Genomic DNA, 22,712 nt, shown 5'->3' with positions numbered 1-22,712 from the left:
ATAGGGACAAGTACCTATTACTAAGTAAAAGAAATTTAGTCCTTTTTCAAATAAGAACAAATACCTGTTCCAACAAAATGCATTCCCAATCAGCATTGTTATCGATACTCCCAAAAACACCTGTTTGGCCATCCCTGGTTGGCTGGTGGTGCAATCGATTTTTGGCATCGACTGGATGCCCATGCCAACAACAATGTTTGCCTTTAATATTTAGTTAAAATCCGTTGCAAATCCGTGAAATTAAATCAAAAGCAGTGTAGCTGCTTCATAACAAGAGCATCGTGCCTACTATAAAGTGAATAACCACGAAGGTACCCCGCCGGAAGTACAAAAGTAAACACAAAATCGGAAATCCGAAAAGTGAATCAGAATTTTTCCAGCTCACACACACACGCGCATTCCCGCACGCCCAGCAAACACACATGCAAGCGTATGGAACCAGTCGTGTTGTTGTCGTTGCTGCTGTTGCCATGAATAAGTGCAAGTGAAGAAGAAGCAGAAGCTGTGATCGGAAAATTAAGCAAAAAAGAAATAACAAAAAAGGAGCGAGGAAAAGCGGGGGTTGGGGAAAAGCAGACGGAAAAGTGGAAAGGCGGAGTGCAGCTAACACGCTTCGCTGGCTGCGCGACAGCAGAACGCCAGTCAAGCGCCAAAAACCATTAGTAGAACCCCATTTGCTGCTGGAGCGGCACAAGAAAGCAATTTTCTGGTAGCAGAAACACCAAGAAACGAAACTAATTGGCCGATCTTTAGAGACTCGACGACAATTAGCCGGAATGGAGCTGAAAGTTTGGGTTGAGGGCATCCAGCGAATAGTTTGCGGCGTTACAGTAAACACCACATGTCAGGTATGTGTGCTACAGCCGAGGTCAACGTAATAGCAACCGATACTATTAGCTAAATGCTACAGCAATTTTATATTGCCTCAGTGCTCTTATTGTGACCCGAATTGTATGCGCTCTGTTTGGTATTCATGTTGGTCTAATTATCATTTTATTTTCCACAGGATGTGGTTTTCGCTTTGGCCCATGCCACTGGGAAAGTGGGAAGATTCACTTTAATCGAAAGGTGGCGCAATAACGAACGCCACTTGGCCCCCAATGAGAATCCCATGAAGCTGCTGCTCAAATGGGGCGAGTATGCAAATGATGTGCAGTTTATATTACAACGTTCGGAAAACAAAACGCAACAGCAGCAGCCACAACAGCAGCAACAACATCAGCAGCAGCAACAACAGCAGCAGCAGCAGAACAATAATAATAACAACAACAACTATGCTGTGATGACAACAAAAAAGCCGCTGGGGCCGAACAACAATAACAATAATAAGCCAGCGCCCACTTTGCAAAAGCAAAAGTCGAACGTCGAACTCAGCTACCGCACAAAGGAATTGAAAAAAAGTTTTGGGTGGGTGCATTTTATATGTCAGTTAGTTTGAAAACTAACCCTTAAAGCGCTTACCTGGCTCTAATTGTTAATAAGCTAGCAAACTGCGTTCTAATATTCACCTGTGTGGTTACCCTCCACTGACAAAGTTTCTCTCTTTCAGGGGCTACGATGCCAAGCAGTTCGACAACATAGGCATAGTCAAGGGGATTCCGCAGCAGCAGCAATTGCAGTCACAACAAACGGCCGTTGGAGCACCGGCGAGTCCACCACAGGAGCAGCTGACACCGCAGGATAACAATAATGTGGCGCCACTAGTGCCGAAGCATGAGAAATCGCTGTCGAATCCGCTGGACATGAGCAGCACGGGTAGCAATGCACCCGCACCTGCAAGTGGCTACAATGACTTCTACAACAATAACAGCAGCAGTAATCAGCATATCTACAGCCAGCTGAGCAAATCCAGCAATGAACTCCGACGCTCCAGTCCCAACGAGATGTACTACAACAATAATAACAATAACATCAATAACAATAATAACTCACCGGAGCTGTACAAGCAAACGCCGACGATTTCCGCGAATGGAGCCTTAGTGCCACCTCCATATCGTGACCCGCCACCCCCGAGAAACAGCCCCATGTGCCAGGGCCAGCGTTTGGCCAGCAGCAATGCGGACACCATGTCCAATGCCTCCTCCTCGACGAATCCGTTCCTCAGCGACTACGATCAGCACAGCAGCCACAACAATAACAACCTGAACAATAATAGCCAGGCCATGGAGGAGGGTGAGCCCATGTTCCAGACCACGCAGTACAACGATTTGCTGCAGCTCATCAAGTTTCAGCGGGAAAAGATCACAGCCCAGCAAATGGAATTGCAAAAGGTACAACTATTCAAGTTTCTAAATTGATTTGCTATGCTAACATTTCATTATTATTTTAACTGCTTAGTTCGATACGGAAATAGTATATTTGGAAAGCAAAGAACGCGACCACGCCCATGAGTTGGATGCCATTTCGCGTGAGATTTCCAAGGCGGATCAAATCTTTCGACAGGGAAGCGAACAGCTGCAGACTCTGCAGTATGTGGAGGAGGAAAACGAACTGGTCAAACAGCAGGAGAAGACGTTGAAATCGGAAATTGCTCTACTGCGATCCAAGCTGGCCAATTGCGAAACAGAGCTGCTGCAATGCAAGAATAAAATGCGCTTGCTGATGGATGACATTGAGCTGGAGCAGCAACAGCAGACCAATAGGTGAGTGCATGTCAAGATATTTGCTTCATGTGTGTTTATTTACGATTCTTGGTTATTTTAGGCAAACTGTGGAGCGCGACTTCTTAATGGAAATGGAGCGCATTCAGAGCGAAATCGACCAGGCCCTGCACAACACTGACACTTCAAACAAAACAGCAGATAGTTTGAAAAAGGAACTGATGATGATCGAGCATGCCATTGCTGACAAGAAGCGGCAGGTGGAACAGCTGGTCAATGAGATGAAGGAGGTGAATTTGCAGAGTCTGACTGTGACCACTACGGAGGAGATCAAGCATCTGTTGGAGGGACCCAACAAACAGGGCAGCAGCCGGCGGATCATCGGCTCGCCCAGGCAACTTGAAACGGCGGTTCCAACCAGTAAAAATCCTCATGGCGTGTGGGTTTAAGTCACACACACGCCTTAGGGCCTGAAACTATTTTTCTAAACGTATTTCTCCTCCAACAAAATAATGTTTTTTGGGAACAAATTGATGAACATATCTTGAATGCATAATGGAGTTGACACGAAATTGATTCCTTATGAATATCACAATTTTAAACAATAATCTTACGAAATTTACAATGATTAACGTGCTTGATTATTGTTTTAGTATGCTTACATTCCAATCACAATCTATGGATCTCTCAATGCAATGATATGTGTTACAAATTTGAAAACACAACCCATTTATGTATCCACATTCAGAACTGTACTTTGTATTTTAAATTAGTTAATGAGTCCATATTCACATGTCCTAATCTTAATTTTGTGTGCTATACTTTTGTTTAATTTTTGCTGCTAGTCTACATGTTAACAAAAAACCCTTTCCAATCTCTACAATTCGCCATTAGTTGTTAATTTGACAATGAATTTTAATTGTTGCAATAATTCGAGAGTATCGTAATTTAAAAACGCCTTTCTAACGTTTAAGTAGTGCACTTAGTGATTTGTCTCCCACAGAATTATTCATTATAGAATTCACAATTCGAATTACACAAAACTTATTGTACTTAGCAATTAGCGCAGCTTTAAAAAACAAATTAGCAATGCTTTGTTGAAAAGTTTCACTTTTAAAGTGCTTAGCCTTAGCCACCGGATATCGAAACAAAAAAAGACAGAAACATAATTAATTGAAAAGGTATCACGCAATAGTATGATTACTAGCGTAAAACTAAAAGACAACCCACAAGTCGCTTCGATTTATTATGTTTTTAATTAGCAATATTTAATATATTTACACAAACTGATAGCGAACTACAAAAAACACCAACGGAAATGCAATTTATCGAATATTATACATTACTATTAACTTTAAACTAAAAAACGATTTAGAACAAATTCTAATTGCATTACATCTAATTAGCTAATAAATGCATTTTTATGATTTTCTCTTTAAAACTCGAAACGCACTGTCTGTATTTACTTTTGGGGTTTTTTTTAAACACCACGAATTTTCCGCAACTGAATTGAACGGTCAGCCGAAGTCCTGTGGCACACGAAGCTGCTCGGCCGCTTTTCTTTTGGCGGAGGAAAACAAAATCAGCAACACATGCTGCCAACAGCTTCAGTTGGCCGCTGTGCTCGAACGCGTTTGGTCCTTTTTGTCCTTGTCGACTTCCGTCGCATCCTTCGCCTTTGCGACTTCCTGGCGAGGCGCGCGCGACTTTCGATTTTCAAAAAGTGTCTGCCCCGTGAACGGGTCAGTGAAAGTGGCTCGTTTAGAAATAAAGTGGCAAAGGAACACACATTTGAATGGTCTGTTTTGGGGCGCATCCTATCGCATTGACACAATCTGCAAAGTGGTCGAGGGAGCATTAAGTGGCCCGGCAGCAAATGGAGGAGCGAAGGAACCGCTCCGTTTTTATGGCCCCTTTTCCACACCAAATGATGTTCAATTGCGATGATTGCGATAATGAGAGGCCCAGTTTGAGTTTTCTTTGGGGATCATGCATCGCAGAGACAATGTGACCTTTTGCGGAAATTATGATTTGTCTCCGGCTGACCTTGAGCCCTGCAACCCTTACTTCCCCGCCATCCAATTAAGCGGAATTTAATCAGCCGGAGAAGAAATGCTCCGGAAATGGGGGGAGTCACATATTGCACTTCCATTTCGTAGTACATTTGGCAAACCTCGTAACCTTGAGTTTGGCTTAATGTCTTGCATAAATCGCGGAATAAAGTGGCTACTTAAAAATAGAACCTTGCGACTGGAGCCAACTGAAATTATTCATTTCGCTAGACTTAGCGGGGCACGCTTTATGACTTCCTCTTAACTTATATCTATGTTTTTGCTTGTTTAACAAACAAGCATTATTTAATACAAACTTGAGTCATTAAAGCAGCTTTCAGATGCTTAAATGCTTATTTTTGAAACATTTAAATACCCAATAACTTTAATCCGTCTGTGAAACTTTAGCTCGACGTCTGTCAAAGTGGCATTGTGTGCATATATTTTTTATGGACACCAAATCAATTTTATCCAGCGCTGAAATCGAAACCCCACCAAGTGGAAAGCACTTGCCATTCAAAATATTAATTTTGAACCCCAACCCCAGATCCTCCTGCTGGCGTCGTCCTCCTTCCGCTTCATCTGCTGTGTAATCCTGGCACTTAAAACTCTTCTCGCCGAGCTGTGAACATTAGCCAAATGAAGTGACAAGAAATTAACGCAAAACAAAAAAAAAAGGAACGCTGCGATATAAGAAATAATAATATAAAAACTCAATGAGTCAGCACCGCAACGACTGCTGCTGTTGTTGTTTCTGCTGAATGGGGGCGTGGACGGAGTGGGAATTGAGTGCTCCTAATGATGAACTCGGTCAAGGAGCCAGTGCAGCCATGGTGGCCAAGTAATTAGATAAGCGAGCGTGCAGGATAAACAGGAGCGAACCGATAAATCGCAATGGTCTACGGGAGGAGCATCGCCGTAGGCGTCTGTCTGATGACCGTCGTCCTTCTGCTGGCCGCCGTGATATTCTACTTGAGTCTGGGTGAGTCCTTAGAGTGATATCCTTCCAAAAACTCCATAATTCGCACACCTATCTTAAAGGGTTTTGAATGCATTCTAATTTATAGATACTTAGCTTTTAAACTAAACTCTAGTTACTTTCTAATATACTTTATGGTTCTACTTAAAGTGCTTTCAAAACTATTTAGCTCAACATTCTTGTGCTGCTGTAAATACGTATATATTTGTATATCCTTGAAGGGTTTCTTCGGGCCTTCGAGCAAAAACCAAAATCAAATTCCAAACTGCAAAACGGCCATAAATTTTATACTCAAAAGTATTTGAAAGTAATTTGTTGTATAATACGATAAAAAATCAGGCAACAAAAAAAGCGGTGGCAAAAAGAACAACAAACGGCTGATCATAAAAAAAATAAATACGAGTACGGCACAAACTTTGTCTTGAGCGCAAAACAATTTTCGCACATCCATGGAACCATCGAAGTATGAGTATAAATAAATATATATCTGAGGCCTTTTGGGTGCTGAATGTTTTGCTTCCTCGTTCGAGGCTTTTATCTTGTTTTACGAGTATCAATATCGAGAAATTCGCGCTGCTCTTTGCCGCCAGAATATTATATATTTTTTTATGCCAATTTGCGTATTGATTTGCCATAGGCAGCTATGGAATATAGGCGAAACATGTTTGATTTATGCCCTTTTGTCGCCTCGCATTCCGAGTACATGCATCACGACAAATTATTTATCTGCCAGATACAATTTGTCCGGCTTAGGTTTAAATCAGTCATGGAGCAGGAAACTTAAAGCGGGGAAACTGGGGAGATGGATGCCTTTAGGAGCCAGGATTTGTGTGTGAACATGTGTCCTTGTCTTGGACACAATGAAATTGAAAGTCTCGCCTAATGCACAATGGCTTTTGTGTGTGGCCGAGTCCTTCCTAATGAAGTTACACATATGTATGTACGGGAATATGGAAAAGGATATGGGGAAATATATTTGTGCAGCTTGATGTGAATCATAAGGCTATTATGCCGGAGGAAATGCATTTCGACTTCAGGCTTAGCACATGAAAGATTCAATTTACTTAAAGGGCAGTAAATCAATTCAAATTCCTTGATATCTTATGTTTAATTAAAACCATTTATACCATTTACCGTGTAAGGCGAAAAGTTTTTATGAGATAAATGAGAAAGCAGCCGAAAAAAATACGTTTCTGACGCAATCCGTGCAATCGGATTAAAAGCTGCTCAAGGTGCTCCACTTCCAGTTTTATTTGCTCATTTGTCTAACGAACTATGTTCCATAATCTAGTAATTTGAATTGCTCAATTTTTGGAAGGACTCGCAACGCGTGGTACCCAAACAAATCGTAAAAATGATAAAATGCAAAACAAGAATGTCATTTCGTTTTACGACAATTACCCCAAAAAAGTTGTAGGCATTCAGGCAGAAAAACTCTCGGTATAAATTAATTCCAAGCGTAAGAAATTTCAATTGAATAGAAACTTAGCTTAACTTTTGAAGTTAAATTAGCTACAATGGCACATTCATTTATTTAAGGCAATCATTTCGATACATGTACTTGATTTAAACGCTTGAAAACACATATTGTTAACAAAGCAATGCTCTCAAAAATCAAAGAAACGACAGACAAAACTTTTTTGCACATTAAGTTTAATTGCCATGTGTTGACAAAAAACCATAAACTTAGCTACTTTGTTTGATAGAGGTTATGACAATTAAGTTGTCAACTGGAGCTTAAAGTTTGCTTGTTAGAGATTAAAATAATTACTCATACGCAGTGTGGGCATGGAAATTATCAGAGGTTTAAGCAGAAGATATTTAAATGTCATAAAGGTAAAGATGGTTTCTTAACGACGAAGCATTCTTAGGAAATACATATGTTTTGGTTAAAATCACTAGATTGTGTTTGCTGACAAGTGTGCGACTCAAATGCAATATGCTCAGCTGTCCTTGAGTGATAATTAATTTGGGATCTGTTCGCTGCGTTGTCCTTTTCCCAGGACCCTGCCCCGCGGCCAGCTTCGCCTGCGACAACGGCACGCTGTGCGTTCCAAGGCGCCAGATGTGCGACAGTCGACTGGACTGCGCCGACAGCAGCGACGAGAATCCGGTGGAGTGCGGACTCCTCTATGGCAGCAAGGAGATTGCCGACAAGATTGTGCGTAATGCGATTGAAAAGAAGCAACAGCGCCTAATCTCCAGCGCTGCGAATGCGAGCGGTGCGGATTTGACCACGCCGATGGTGCCACGGAATCAGAGCCTAACTCTAAACATGACTTGTGGTGCGTGGATGTCCCAATTACACTCCAAAAATTTCTATTTAGTTTGGCAATAACTTTCTTGTGATCCCTTAGATATCGTCACATATCCGAAGGCCTGTCAGTGCGGCCAGCGAACCATCCTCTACTGCGGTCGCTATGCGAAATTGCGTCGCTTTCCGCGTCTCAGCGCGGAGGTCACCAATCTGATCATCATCCGCAACAATCTGACCCTGCGGGACAATATCTTTGCCAACTTGACGCGGCTGCAGAAGCTGTAAGTTAAGATTCATAGATACAAGAAAACTGCATAGACCTTTAAGCAGTCAACAAATATAAACAGTGGTGTTATCTGATCTAGTTTCACTCTTCTGCTAAGTAAAGTGAAATCAATCTAGGCAGTAATTTACATAAATTGTGTAGAAACACTTGACTCACCTGACTTTCCCTTCTCCCTCAGAACGCTTAAGTACAACAACATATCACGTGTGCCGCTGGGCAGCTTCAGTGGCCTCTTTCACCTGGAGCGCCTGGAGCTGAGCCACAACAATGTCAGCCACCTGCCCCACGGCGTCTTTGTGGGGCTGCACAGCCTCCAGTGGCTGTTCCTGGTGAACAACCACCTGCACCACCTGCCCATGGAGCAGCTGCGCTTCTTCAGACGATTGGAGTGGCTGGTGCTGAGCAGGAATCGCCTCACTCTGCGCAATGTGCAGCTGCCGAAAATCCCGTCGCTCTACGAAGTGTGAGTAAATCGAATTGGATAGTCGCTCTTCTATTTGCTAGATTAAAAACAGAAACTGAAACTGAAACAGAAAGGGAATCAGTTTGGTTTGGTTTGCGGACGAGCAGCTCCGCTGATGTATTCAAGCGTAAAATGCTGCTAAAAGCTGCTGGTGCAACCGCTCATTGGGTTACTCGGGTATTGGGTGTCCTGTGGACTCCGGGATTGCTTGTTTCGCCATAAGCTGATTCCGTTTAGGACTCACACAATGTTGTCAACGTGGCTGCACTCACTTTGTTCCCAAAGTGTTCGTTTGATGTCCTTTAGTGGTGTTTACTCGCGTTCTGAAGTTCACCCTTTAAGGGTGCAACATTGAAGTTTGTCGCTCTCATAAAGTGCTCTTCATCTAGTTTAAGAACTGGTACAATTTAACTCAATCTATTTACTACTAAGCTACATTTTTATATCAATTCTTAAAGCCAACGCAAGTTGTCCTGCATCAACTTTGATTATCTTCGGTCTGCCCGAAGCAAACATTCCTCACTTGCCCACACAAGCACACACAAAAAGCTTAGGGAAGTCTTAGAACAGGGATCCAAAAATATATATAAGGAAAACTAGGCCTACAGCTTAGCCAGATTGCTGGATGCCTGCATAAATATCTCTTTACTTTTACAGCTATTTGGATTTCAATCGCATCGAATACATTGGCGAGGAAACTTTTTCCCAATTGGATAATTTACATTTGCTGTAAGTAAAACAATCAACTTTTCACCCACCCGCAACAACAAAACCAAAAAAAAATTGGAAAAGATGCCAGCAAGTGTCGAAAAGTCTATTGAAATATGTTGTACTTAGATTTTATGGTGCGTATGCGTAATTTTTACTCTTCGTTGCATTTTGCTTTCGTTCGTTTCCAGTCAGATGTTTTTTTTACTTGTTTATTTCGAGAGATTTATGTGGGTTACATTGTTGCTGAGGCAGTAGAAAAAGAGGAATGGAGCATTGCGTATACGCACTGTTGACATGACACTGAGGTGGATACTCGATACTTCGACACCTTCTTGCCGGCAAACCAAAAGCCAAAAACAATGGAATTTATGCACAAATAACCATAAATTGGCACTTTTATTGTGTACGCCAGTAACATATGCTAAACAAATATTTAAACGAAGAGTGACAAGGCGAAAAAGTAAAGTGGATGGCCGACGATAGATATACTCTTGTGCGGTGGTTTCCTAGCCTGTCCTTATTTTTAGTGAAAAAAGAGAAAAAGCGAGTTGAGTTCAGAGGTCTTCCTAAATCTTATAGACTAGGCTTCGCCTGCAAAATCCCCGACTGACGGAGCACACATAATCATTAATTTATGCATCAATAGCTGACAATATAAGTCAATGGGTCGTCTGGGTGGCCGACGCCTTGCTGCTAACTGAAAATAAATCAGTTACCCAAATTGGCCAACGTAAATAAATGTGTTAACCTTTACAGACAGTGGAAACGAGTGGGGCGATGAGATTTAGATGGGATAAATTGTGTCGCAATATTTGTGCCCATCATCACATCATATGTGTTGGCAATTTATCTGGTGATTTGGAGCATATGGGAAGTTCAAGAAAAGATACTAAAGATGTAGAAGGATATTAGTGAGGGATGTTAGTTAGTTTTGTTAGAGAAGCTTAGTTAGTTGTATTCTACGCTCAGTATTTACCATTATCATTATTTATTCGCAGAGATCTGCAGCACAACCTCATAACGCACATCCATGGACGAGCCTTTGCGAATCTAACGAATATGCGAGATATGTGAGTATGCCGAATGGTTTGGGTGGATTTCTGAAAGTTTAACACCGACACTAAGCATGAGTTATGGCACACAGAGCTAATTAGCATAATAATACGAATAATGCCGGCACAGAAGCTAATGAACTCCAGCTCTGGTCAAAGAATCAGCACCGAGCACAAAGCCGCAGGAATGCCACCAGAGTAAATCCTAATTTGGCAAAGGATTTCGAGCAGCCAAGCCAGAAGTTCCCATCCCTCAGTGGACATTTGCTTTGTGATTCCAAATCGTAGTCAATGATATTAATTTTGGGTTCATTAATGCGCAATTACATATACGAAATGCGGCTCACTCTGTTTATGAAATATTAAAGTTGAAAACTTTTTGGGCCCACAGACAGATAAATAATCACAAGGGATACGAAAGTTGGCTGCTGGCTGCTTAACCAAGGAACTGCCCTACAATTGCAAGAACAGAAATATTTTTATGAACTTGACCACGCCCACTCTATAAAAAAGTTTACCCCTTGGGCCAACTAATCTAACCTTTATAGTCATAGTTTATTTTGATGAAAGTAATAGCAAACTGTAAAGTGAGAGGGGTAAATCTATAAACGGCAGTCGTAAAAACGAAAACAAATTGTTTAACGCTTTGAGGAAGGAATTTGATGGGCCTCAGACAACATGGCGTATGCTCGATATTGAAGACTGCCAGCCATCGAGAGCTTTAAGAGCGGATTTGTGAAGAATGTGTGTGGCTGGAAAAGGAATCGAATGGTGCTTTCTGGTGGCTTTCATAACCATATATCAATGGCATATTCAATAAATGTCTCGGGCTGCTCAGCATCCATCGTCTAGCATCAAGCTGTGGCCTTAATAAATTTACCAAAACCCATCCAGCATATATACATACATCAGCATATCAAGGATGATAACGGACACACCACACACCACACACCACATACACCACACACACCACTCTTGACCAGATTGGCTAGAATAGAAAGCGAACTTTTGGCTTTCGCATTTTTGTATCTTTTGGGACTTTGACTTCTGGCCAACGCAGCGCAGCCAGCGCAACAAATAAACAAACATTATTACGACCAAATAAAAATGCAAATAAATTTGTATTTTATGTGAAAACAATTTCGCCAAAGCCTTGGCCAGTACCCAGTAAGCAACTCCGGGCCAAGTTGTGGGCCAATAATGAAGGAGTTTATTGAAATCGACTCGGGGCGCTATTCCCCAATCGTCATTGCTTCATTAGATCTAGCCACTCCCCCCATCCGAGCTGCAAATCCTTTACGCCTGTTGATGACACCTCTTACCATCTGACCATCTTACCAACCATCTTTCTGCCAACCAAACCCCCACCCACCCGGTAGCCTTCCCGCCCCTCAGCCATGCAAATAATTTGCCCTTTGTTGGCGTGCTAGGAATTTCTCAGCATTCCACCGAAGAGTAGCACTTTTGTAGCTACACAGAAAGAAAATGTGCCCCTTAATGACCATCAATTGAGGTTTAATAGATTTGGAAATGCGCTTGATATACGTTTAAATTCTTTATTTATTTATGTTCTTAGTTAAATTTAAAATATTTCTTGAATGCATTTTTAATTTTGAGGGGCTTTTGAACAAAACTTTATAAATTCCTTTTTTGTTTTGTGCATCGACTAGAATAAACTGCACGAAAATTACTTTTGGCCAGCGTATCCGTGTATCCGTATATGTGTACAGTATCTATCGGATACGCATCTAAATGCTGCTCATGTATCTGTCTTCCTTCAGCAATTTCTGCTGATTTGTTTTGTCTTTGGTATAGCATCCCCCAGGGCTTTCGGAAGGGGGGCAGGGGGGGAGCGTGGCCATAAAACAAACGAATGCGAAAATATTTGAGAAATCGCTGCACTAATTTGATTCCTGCCGTCAAGCCACTGAGCCACTGACAGGTCATTACAGAGATATGCGAATGCTCCATTGGCTTTAAAGACCCACAACTTCTGCATTGTCCACTGGACACGGCCGTGACGTTAATTATGGTCAACATAAGCCCTTGGCCACCATCTCCGCCTCCGCCCCCCCCGCAGCAGTGCAACAAATGCCGCAGTTTCGTTGTGGAGCACATTGCCCCAAAAGAATCCACAACTGAAACGTGTCATTTGCAAGGGAAGCGCAAATGGCATCATTTGGTTAATATGCACTTGGCTGGAAATGGGGTGCGTTGAATGAGTTAACAGGTGGAGAAAATGGCGAGGATATATAAGACTTAGTATACCCTAATAGTATATGATACTAAATACTAATATAAACTAATTTCAAACAGGAGGCTAGTCAGCTTCTATAGGATTTCGTAGCCTCTAAAATATGTTTAATTTTGCTTATATCAGGACTTTCGAAGAAGAGTATAGATCAACCTGTTTGAAGCTGGCAAACGCCGTACTTGGAGATATTTCTCCGCCATGGTTTTTGCTTCTTGCACGTAGCACACGAACACAACTACGGGCATTTATTTGTCATTTTCTTAAATGCGCAATGACCGCCATCCGGCCCTCCAACGTTTACTCAGGCCTTTTGATGCTGACGCACTTGCGATGCCCGCCGAAATGGGCCACGTGAATGTGGCCACCGGAGGATGTGCTCGTCCATGAACAATGGGCATTACTTGGGGCTTATTTGGGGGGCGAAAGCCCACAACCGAGGGACTGCAACTTGTTGCCCTGCCAGGGAAATATGTTAATTGTGCTCGTGTGTGTCGTCTGGCTCGGTCCGGATATTTATGAAGTTATTAAGTGCGTTCCTTTGAGCGGCCTGCTTTCAGCTGGACAAAATCATGAGGCCAGTCGATCCAAGAGGCCTGTCCCTCAATAATTAATTAGAAATTTACATAATAAATATCAGTGGGCAGCCCGGGTGGAAACCAATTTTTCGACGGCTCAATTTGTGGCCAAGTTAAATATTTAGTTGAAGCTTTTACCCGCGCTGCAACTTTATAGCCAGCCAACAATTACCAGCAATCTGTGTGGTGGCTCCTGGTGGGCGTGGGTGGGTGGTGGAAGGGGGGCGTGGCCATTGTCTTTGGGCGACAAACCATAAAAACAAACTGTTAACAGTTGGCGCTCGTCCATTGATTGACCAGACAAGTGCAAGCAATGGAGCTCAACGTCAGTATCCACACCCACATCCTCATCTACATCCTCATCCACAACACCATCTCCATCAGATTCAGTTCCTTAGATCTCACATCAGCTGCTGCGATTCCCATGGACGTGACACGGTGGAGCCAACACACCAATCGCGACCCATGGAAAACATTAAAGTTATTATGCCCCTACGCGATGAGCATAATAATAACGCAGGATAACTTTCTCCACACGGAGTGTGTGTCATTAAATGGGTTGTTTCTTGCGGAGTTTAAAAGGAAGTAAGAAGGAAGAAGTTCTTAAAGCTTGAATTGTTTATATCAAAACAGAAGTTGTGGCTTCGGATCCACTGTGCCGCATCCAGTCTGTCATGAATGCGAGCACATAAAGCCCCGGCCAGTTGCATCTACGCCACACACTGATAGACAATGTTTGCGCACTGATTTATACTCAGCCAGCTATTAAATAAGATTTTTCGTTATTACGCTGCCCAGAATTTTATTATGTGACTTTCAAAAGCTCCCGGCCAACTTGTTGTGGCTTTGCCTTAAAGCCGCGCCAAGCTGAACATTGTTTTTTTACTCTTTTAACTTTTAAAGTCGCGAACGCAACTGCGTTGGCTTTATCAGCAACAAATGCAGGGCCATTATGCGTGGCGCACGCGGCGTATGAGCAACGTTAAATCTGCGAATAATTCTTAGACGTGCGTTTCTTTTTACAGCCGCCTTGTCGGTAATCCCATTAAGGAGTTATCTGGCGAAACATTTTTGCACAACACTCGACTGGAGGCACTGTGAGTATACTCGGAACATTTGTCTGTTTTAATTTCGAAAAATCACAAAATATTTCATCAAGTACTATAGTAAAAGGAGATTAAACGTAATTTGTGTTGAGATAGTTGATGATTTCTTTTAATTACGATAATTCATTTGGGCATTGACCAATTTTTCAGTTCGCTGGCCCTAATGCCGATCCACATCAGCCGCAATTTGATGGAGCCGCTGAACATCTCGTTCCTGAATCTCACGGGGATTCGGTATGATCACATCGACTTCGACGCCATCAACTCAATGCGCAACCTGACGTACATCATCTACGATCGATTCTTCTACTGCTCGATGACGCCGCAGGTCAAAATGTGCAAACCATCCACCGATGGAGTCAGCTCCTTTCAGGATCTGCTGAGCAAACCAGTTCTACGTTACTCCGCCTGGGTGATGGCCACCCTGACAATAGCTGGGAATGTTTTAGTGCTGTGGGGACGCTTCATCTACCGGGATGAGAATGTGGCTGTGACAATGGTGATTCGGAATCTAGCTCTGGCTGATATGCTGATGGGTTTCTATCTGGTCACCATTGGTGTGCAGGACTACCGCTACCGCAACGAGTATTACAAGTAAGGTACATCCGATTGATTATCGCATTAGCTAATCCCCGACCGTGCAGGGTTGTGCTGGACTGGATAACCTCGTGGCAGTGCACACTGATTGGCACCCTGGCCGTCAGCTCTTCGGAGGTTTCGATGCTCATCCTGGCTTTCATGTCGCTGGAGCGGTTTCTCTTGATCGCCGATCCCTTCCGCGGCCACCGCAGCATTGGCAGCAAGGTGATGTGGCTGGCTCTGATCTGCATATGGATAACGGGTGTGGGTTTGGCTGTGGCACCGGTGCTTCTGTGGCGGACCAGCACCCTACCCTACTACGGATCCTATTCCGGAACCTGTAAGGACAATGTTTAAAAAGTAAGTTTACTTATAACGAATTCGAACTTTACAGGCTTCCCATTGCAAATCCACGAGGCCTTCCCAATGGGCTGGCTATACTCGGCGTTCGTGTTCCTGGGCGTCAATCTGCTGCTGCTGGTGATGATTGCGATGCTCTACACGGCACTCCTCATTTCGATATGGCGGACGCGGAGTGCCACTCCGCTCACACTGTTGGACTGCGAATTCGCTGTGCGATTCTTTTTCATCGTGCTGACCGACTTTCTGTGCTGGGTGCCCATCATCGTTATGAAGATCTGGGTTTTCTTCAACTACAACATCTCCGATGACATCTACGCCTGGTTGGTGGTCTTTGTGCTGCCACTGAACTCGGCGGTTAATCCTCTCTTGTACACCTTCACCACGCCCAAGTATCGAAATCAAATCTTCCTGCGCGGCTGGAAGAAGATTACTTCTAGAAAACGAGCGGAGGCGGGCAATGGCAATGTGGCCACCACCACGACGGGCACGGCAACAGGTTCCTCTCAACATCCGGATGACTCCACGACCTTGGCCAAAGCCATTCCATTAGCCCTTACGCTGTCGAACTGAAGGATTCTTGTGGCGGAGATCGAACTTGTATACCATCAGATTTAACAGCATTTATTTTGTCTATGATATCGAATATCTATATATGTATGTGAATATCTATTCCTATCCGTGTAAGATAACCAAAGGAAAGTGTGAAATAAATTGAATGTGATATTTGTAAGGCAATTTTACCGGTTTTATAATGGATGCTACTTAGACTTATGTTTGCAATAATTTTCAGTTTGCTCCACTATAAATATTGTTATCTAACTTTGGATAATGTTTTTAAATACTTTTCATTTAGAAACAGCAGCGTTATCATTCCTGGCACTGTCTGATTCATTCTGGTCAGAGTAAATCTTTGCCATCACCAACTTGGAGCGCACTATGTGAAACTTGCGCATTTCTTCCAGGTCCTCCATCTGCACCACCATGTTGTGCTTACGTTCCAGGTGCAGGCGTAGTCTAAAATATGATTAAGGTTACTTTCATGTTATGTACGTGTTTAACAAGATAACAAACTTGTTACGAGCTGGATAGCTCTGCTGGCAGTGGGCGCACTCGAATGGCATGGCCGTGTGTGTGCACTCGTGATTTCTGAGGGATGAAGACGAGGTAAAGGACTTCTGGCAGCCGGGAAACTCGCAAATGAAACGGGATCCAGAGTGCTTCACCTGCTGGTGGACAGTCAAATGGGATCGCTGTGCGAATCGACGATCGCAGAGATCACAGGAATAGGGAAAGTCTCTGGTATGATAGCGTTTATGAATCTCCAGGGCTTTGGCAATGGCAAACACCTTGCCGCACATGTCGCAGTGGAGTCCGGATTGCCTGTGCTTCGAATCGACGTGGACTTTGAGCGCCTGCTTCGTGAGGTAAACCCTGTCGCACTGATTGCACCGAAAGCTGGGACGATTGTCCAAATGAATCAACTGGTGCTTGGCCATGCGAGAATGATTCCTGAACTCTTTCTGGCAGAACGTGCAGTTGAATTTCCCCGAATACCGATGGCGAGGCACAATGTCCTCTAAGCTTTGGGCAGTATCGGGGGTTTCCACCATCTCCTGGTCATCCTGCCTCTCATCAATCTCCTCCACAAAGAACTCCTCACTCATATCCGCCTCATCCTCCTCGTCTTCTTCCTGCTCCGTATCGCCATTGGCTTCAGTTGCCCCAAATATCTCCCTCAGCTGCTGATTGGCAATGGCCACTTTCTTGTGGAAGTCGTAGGCCCATTGCAGTTCCACCGCACATCGTTTGCACAGGGTTCGTGGCTCGTTTTTGGGATTTTGTCGCAGGTCCTCCTTGGTGCAGATCTCGTAGCAGTCGTAGTAACTCAGCACCGCCTCCTGGTCATAGATGACGGTCATGTCCAGCATTTGGTTAGGATGCGGCTCCTCCAAACACAAGCGGCAGCAATTGCTCAGCTCCAAGTAAGTAGAACTGCCTGAAAATGAGACTTCTTGGGACACAAGTTTCAGGGGAGCTTCTGTAGTTCTTCTTGCTATTGTAAAATTGAGCGTTTTGCACGCTTTTGACGTTTGGGGTTCCATCTATGGAAAACTAATTTTGACCAAATTTGTAAATTTTACTCTAATTACTTAATACTTCTTTATTTACAGTTGAAAATCCCCGCTCAAAACATTAAATGCGAAGAAAAACTAAACATAGCTGCTACAGAGTTGCCACCTATTCTTCAAGAGATCTGGCATCACTTGGTAGCGCTTAAATTTTTAAGAACTTTTTTGCTTCGCAGTTCTTGTGATTTCTTTGTACATCCCCTAAAAATGAAGACGGTTCTCGAGCCCGAGACAACCATGAGTCCTGAAGCGGACATACTGCATCCGGACGACGCTCAGTACATATGGCTGCCAATTTTGGTGCTTGTTGGCATTTTTGTTCTCGCTGCTTTGGTGCGTTACATTCCTTATCGCCGCCGTCTGTTTGTTCAAGTGGATGGATGAACATTTGTTTAATTTATGCATTTGGGTCTCCCCAGGTCTACGCCATGTCACGTAGTCGCTGCCGGATTTCCTGGGATTGCCTTAGATGCAGGAAGGCCCAGCGAAGTGGATACATCAACGTGGATGAGGAGGATTCAGATGTGCCCATGGCCTGCGGAGATGAGCTAGGAGATCAACGCACTGCAGCTAGTCTGCTCACTGGTCGCCTTCACATTCAGGATGTGAGTGAGGTTTTGACAATGTACCATTCCAATTATAGTTTTACTTCTTCCACAGGGAGCCAATAACGCCTCCAACGCTTAGTGAATCTCAAAAGTATTCCATACACTTTATTGTCCACGTTGTCTTCAAACGGTGGTTGTCATCGGTTAAGTTACTACTGCAAACTACGTGCCTCTACTACAAGTACAACGAAAATAGCCCTAATTTTAATGATCCGTACTGGTGGCGCCAAGGACTCGCGTCGTCAGGTCGTAGAAGCCAAAGAAGAATGCACCGCCCAGTGTGATCCACAGCACCCGCGGCACAAAGCCAGCAAACAGACTGAAATGTAACATAGACGTACATTAATAAATGTAATAAACAATTTATAAAGTTCCGTGGGTAAACTATAAGGATCAACTCCAGTCGAGTCGAAACTGAAAATAATTACCCGCTGAAGCCCCGCTCCAGGTAAATGCCATGCAAAATTCTTCGAGCACTGCGACGTCGGTTGAGACTCTCCCTTTCAGCCAGCATAATTCGGGTCTTGACCACATCGAGCGGCGTGGTTAATCCCGCCGAAATGCCACCAGCGACAGCTCCACAGAGAGCCACCGAAAAAGGAGAGGATTCAAAGCCGGTCAGCGGAGTCCATTGCAGCTTAAAGTACTCCCAGAGGGGGAACTGAATCAAACTGAATGGAATCTCCCGCATGATAGTCGAACCGAATCCACGGTACAGACCGCGTTTCAATCCCTCAGTGCGATATGCCCGCAGCAGGATTTGCAGGCCGGACTGTTTGTTGCCCAGCAATGTTTGGGAGCGTTGCTTGGCAATCTCCACGGGAACACGGATCAAGCAAGCCAACTAAGGGATACAGAGATTCGTCAGATTTACACACTAGGTGCGCAGTTTTAAATGAAATCCTACCACTTCTGCTGCTGAAGCCGCCGCCATGTGGACATAGGGTGAATCTTTGGTGTGGGTAAGCGAGCTAAGGAACTGCTTTCCGCACTCGTAGGTACAGAAAAACAGGGCCGCCGTGGGTGCACTTCCTGCAGCCGCAGGAGCGAGTCCTTTGTAGATGCCCCTGAATCCTCCTGCCCGCCAAAAGCCCAGCTCGCTTTGCAGTCGTGTCTTTACTGTGTCTATGGGAAAGAGCGCTATGTCCACCACCATACCAGCCACGCCTCCAGCCTAAAAATCATTATTTATGAACAGAGTTTGATTTAAATTCGAAATACTTACAACAAGTGCATGCAGAAACTTTAATTTATTGACCGGCTCCTGCATGTTGATTCCCACGGAACCCGCGCCCGAATCCAGACCCAACTCCGCTGCCATGTCCTATAAATTCTGTTGGTACATTCACTTTAAGTCATCCCTTCGGAATATTAACTACAATTATTTTAGTAAACAAAAACATAAAATGTGGTTGTTAACGTAACAGTCAGCTGCTTATTGCATATCTGGCAAGGCTGCAAATAACAGCTGCTTGCTGTAGAGTTGTCAATATGCTGAAAGCCGAACCAATAAATATGTTCTTAAATAAATAATTATTATTTTGTCGAAAGTGTTATTTTAAAAAATATGTGTATTATTTAAGTTTGATTATTTTCATTATAACATACTAACATTATCCTTTTAAAAAACCAACGTAATTATTTTGAATTGCTAATTGCTTGACAACCCTAAAAAGCCGTGGTTCTTGGCAAGAAGCAGCAGCACCGATTTGGCCAAGTGGAATTAAATTTGCCGTGATTTAACTGATAGTAGAATCCCAACTGCAGCGGTAGAAAACAATAGTCCAAGGATCTAATCATGGCCCTTCGCTTGACCCAGAGATTGCTGCAGACGCAGACGCCGTTCCTTACTCGCGTAAGTTTTCTCGGCCGGAAAATTGGCCCACAAATGCAAATTACATAATGCGCGCCTGCGAGATCCTATTGATCGTACTTATCTATTCCAATTGTAGGGCTATCCCTTGCTGGTGACCAAGGAGAAGACCGAGGATGTGGCCCACACCAAATCGGCGCTGCAAAAGAAAGTCACGGTGAGTCCAACCGCTGGAGTTCATCCTCAATTGAGGTTATAGCATCCGTTTATATCTTCGAGAACAGGGCACCGATATTCCCTCGGCACAGTACGGAGGTCGTCATGCCGTCACCATGCTGCCGGGCGGCGGCATTGGTCCCGAACTGATGGGCTATGTGCGCGAGATCTTCCGGTACTGCGGTGCACCCATCGATTTCGAGGTGATCGACATCGATCCCTCGACCGAGGGCAACGATGATCTGGACTACGCCATCACATCCATCAAGAGGAACGGAGTGGCACTCAAAGGCAACATCGAGACCAAGTCGCAAACTTTGACCGAAGTTTCGCGCAACGTGGCCATCCGTAACGAACTAGATCTATACGTCAATGTGGTGCACTGCAAGTCGTATCCGGGCATTCCGGCCCGTCATCACGACATCGACGTGGTGCTAATCCGCCAGAACACCGATGGCGAGTACGCCATGTTGGAGCACGAGTCTGTGCCCGGAATCGTGGAAAGCATGAAAGTGGTGACCGTCGAGAATGCCGAGCGTGTGGCTCGCTACGCCTTTGAGTTCGCCCGCCAAAACAATCGCAAGAAGGTTACCACCATCCACAAGGCCAACATCATGAAGCTGTCCGATGGCCTTTTCCTGGAGGTCGCCAACCGTGTGCACAAGGACTATCCCGAACTGGAGCACAACAACATGATTATCGACAACACCTGCATGCAGTCCGTGTCGAATCCCCACCAGTTCGATGTCATGAACATGACCAACCTGTACGGCACCATTGTGTCTAACGTTCTTTGCGGCCTGATGGGCGGAGCTGGCCTCATTTCCGGCAGGAACTACGGTGACCATGTAAGTCTCTGTGCCTTTTGCTTAACGCATAATCCTCAATATTTTCCATATCAATTTCAGTATGCCATCTTTGAGCCGGGCACCCGTAACACCGGAACCGCCATTGCCGGCAAGAACATCGCCAACCCTGTGGCCATGATCAGTGCCAGTATCGACATGTTGAACCATCTGGGTCACAAGGAGCACGCCAACGTCATCCAGGAGGCCGTCTACCAGACCATTGTCAACGATGCCATTCGCACGCCAGGTGATTATGGCCCCCATAGTTATTCAATAAACAGAATCAACTTTATCATCTCAAACCCTTGCAGATATTGGCGGCACCAACTCCAGTACCGATGTGGTTGAAAATATACTCAAGATCTTGAGTGCCAAGCGCGTGAATTGGTAAAATAATCGTCTGCATTTAGAGTAGTTCTATTTGTTCTATTATTTCGCTGTCACAACCAAGTGTTGTATTTTCTATTACGTTTTAAGCAATCAAACATCTATCGCTTGTCCCCTTTTACTTCACTGTCGCGATAAGCCCAGCCTAGGCGGGCCTTCTTGTATTATAATTTCATGCTGTTATTGTATTATTTTAATTACTTACTTATTACTTCAGCAGAACTGTAAGTGTTATTGCCGAATTGGCCTAACTGTGTCCTATCCAACCAGCACACCACAGACTCCACTTAACCACTAACTTTTTATTTTCCTTATATCTTTTAGTTTTAAGTACTTCTTTATGGGTAACACATGCTCGTTGGTTACCTAGAAGAGGCCACTTAAAATGTGTTTATATAAATTCGACAACTGTTTAGCAATTGCTTCGTTGAACTATTTTCTGTTGTATATTTGTCCTAAGTAGTGCCCTTAGTAGAACACACCACCACACACATTCAGTACACAAGTATGTAGTATTTTCGTTTTGAACGTGTAACCAAATTGTCCTCGTGCAGCTCTAATGAAAGAAATTCTGTTTTTTCTCCTCTCCCCGAAAATCCGAAACGCTTTACCGCTCCGCAGGCCACATGGAAACTATTTTAGCCAATTTTAGGCACTATCGCACTACCGAACTCAACCAACTGCTAACAAACTCAGCAAGATAAACCAAATCGAACCAAGTCTAATACCAAAACCAGTCAAAATTATATTAACCCCACAACTAAGCCAATTTGAGACATCCTGTACCCCAAAGCCAATGCATTCAGCGTTAAATGTGATGCCCAGAAAAATCGGTGTAATCAAATCGAGATTGAAATATTCCGCTGCTTAACCCAAACAAAATATGTTACCCCGGCTAAATGTCCATTGTGTGTTCATTCGATGTCCAAGTGTGATAATTCAGGTAATACAAACTCCAAATATTTTTCAGCTTCATTTCTCCAGCTCTGTTTGAGAAGGTACTAATCCGTTTTTATCTTATATTCCACAGATTTTCTTGCCGGCCCTATCCCATGTATCTGCACTCTGATTTTTTCTTTCAAATTCCCTACTGGAAAGCTGTATATTTTCTTTTATTTTACCTTTAACGCAAAATACCCTGAGGCAACAGTACATGAACAACAAGAATAACACACTTTGCGCTCTTCAAAAGCCTAGCAAGTTCCACAAGTAGTCAATCAAAGCGATATTAAATTGTACATTTTCCAAAAGATTTGTAATATTGAAAATGTATTATTCTGTTCGAATATTTATTAGTAAAGGAAAAAGTAAAAAAGACACTAACTATCATGTTTCGGATTTGGGCGGTTAAAGGCTCGGGAAATGCACTGTATTACGAAGAGCAGGTATTCCATTCCAAACAGTCCGAAAATTCCTGTTGTGCACATCCTATTCT

General features: G+C 43.7%; 6 protein-coding genes across 9 annotated transcripts; 4 read left to right on the top strand and 2 right to left on the bottom strand.

Annotated features, from left to right (window-relative positions):
- Positions 1-154: 154 nt before the first annotated feature.
- Positions 155-3,971, top strand: LOC122619648 (myb-like protein P). The gene is made up of 5 exons (XM_043796701.1): positions 155-848; positions 1,007-1,407; positions 1,550-2,270; positions 2,338-2,642; positions 2,704-3,971. Exons 1-5 carry the CDS (start codon positions 777-779, stop codon positions 3,047-3,049), a joined length of 1,845 nt encoding a protein of 614 aa, XP_043652636.1. The 5' UTR covers positions 155-776; the 3' UTR covers positions 3,050-3,971.
- A 1,574-nt stretch (positions 3,972-5,545) lies between these two features.
- On the top strand, positions 5,546-15,866 carry LOC122619675 (relaxin receptor 2). Its single transcript, XM_043796734.1, has 10 exons — positions 5,546-5,633; positions 7,634-7,915; positions 7,988-8,168; positions 8,352-8,636; positions 9,294-9,365; positions 10,346-10,417; positions 14,254-14,325; positions 14,485-14,928; positions 14,979-15,253; positions 15,308-15,866. The coding sequence occupies exons 1-10, from the start codon at positions 5,546-5,548 to the stop codon at positions 15,844-15,846; spliced, it is 2,310 nt and encodes a 769-aa protein (XP_043652669.1). The 3' UTR covers positions 15,847-15,866.
- A 125-nt stretch (positions 15,867-15,991) lies between these two features.
- LOC122619676 (zinc finger protein 32) lies at positions 15,992-17,513 on the bottom strand. Of its 3 annotated transcripts, none has more exons than XM_043796735.1 (3): positions 17,446-17,513; positions 16,348-17,388; positions 15,992-16,290 (listed from the first exon to the last, which is right to left on the bottom strand). In XM_043796735.1, the coding sequence occupies exons 2-3, from the start codon at positions 17,376-17,378 to the stop codon at positions 16,122-16,124; spliced, it is 1,200 nt and encodes a 399-aa protein (XP_043652670.1). In that variant the 5' UTR covers positions 17,379-17,388; positions 17,446-17,513; the 3' UTR covers positions 15,992-16,121. The 3 variants fall into 3 exon arrangements, with proteins under 3 accessions (XP_043652670.1, XP_043652672.1, XP_043652671.1); XM_043796737.1 differs by having other exon boundaries at positions 16,348-17,272; positions 17,446-17,507; XM_043796736.1 differs by having other exon boundaries at positions 16,348-17,378; positions 17,434-17,504.
- LOC122619678 lies at positions 17,498-18,230 on the top strand. Its single transcript, XM_043796739.1, has 3 exons — positions 17,498-17,738; positions 17,825-18,010; positions 18,066-18,230. The coding sequence occupies exons 1-3, from the start codon at positions 17,613-17,615 to the stop codon at positions 18,090-18,092; spliced, it is 339 nt and encodes a 112-aa protein (XP_043652674.1). The 5' UTR covers positions 17,498-17,612; the 3' UTR covers positions 18,093-18,230.
- LOC122619677 (S-adenosylmethionine mitochondrial carrier protein homolog) lies at positions 18,104-19,444 on the bottom strand. The gene is made up of 4 exons (XM_043796738.1): positions 19,239-19,444; positions 18,921-19,187; positions 18,442-18,857; positions 18,104-18,332 (listed from the first exon to the last, which is right to left on the bottom strand). Exons 1-4 carry the CDS (start codon positions 19,332-19,334, stop codon positions 18,218-18,220), a joined length of 894 nt encoding a protein of 297 aa, XP_043652673.1. The 5' UTR covers positions 19,335-19,444; the 3' UTR covers positions 18,104-18,217.
- A 243-nt stretch (positions 19,445-19,687) lies between these two features.
- LOC122619880 (isocitrate dehydrogenase [NAD] subunit gamma, mitochondrial) lies at positions 19,688-22,600 on the top strand. Of its 2 annotated transcripts, XM_043797083.1 has the most exons (7): positions 19,688-19,868; positions 19,966-20,043; positions 20,111-20,890; positions 20,951-21,137; positions 21,202-21,277; positions 21,899-22,220; positions 22,308-22,600. In XM_043797083.1, the coding sequence occupies exons 1-6, from the start codon at positions 19,812-19,814 to the stop codon at positions 21,927-21,929; spliced, it is 1,209 nt and encodes a 402-aa protein (XP_043653018.1). In that variant the 5' UTR covers positions 19,688-19,811; the 3' UTR covers positions 21,930-22,220; positions 22,308-22,600. The 2 variants fall into 2 exon arrangements, with proteins under 2 accessions (XP_043653018.1, XP_043653019.1); XM_043797084.1 differs by lacking the exon at positions 21,899-22,220 and having other exon boundaries at positions 19,689-19,868.
- The last annotated feature ends 112 nt before the right edge of the window (positions 22,601-22,712 follow it).

Source organism: Drosophila teissieri, chromosome 3R (assembly GCF_016746235.2).
Source record: "Drosophila teissieri strain GT53w chromosome 3R, Prin_Dtei_1.1, whole genome shotgun sequence".
Classification (NCBI taxonomy): Eukaryota; Metazoa; Arthropoda; class Insecta; order Diptera; family Drosophilidae; genus Drosophila; species Drosophila teissieri.
Note: the sequence above shows the minus strand (reverse complement) of the source record. Positions and strands in the feature narration are given on the sequence as shown.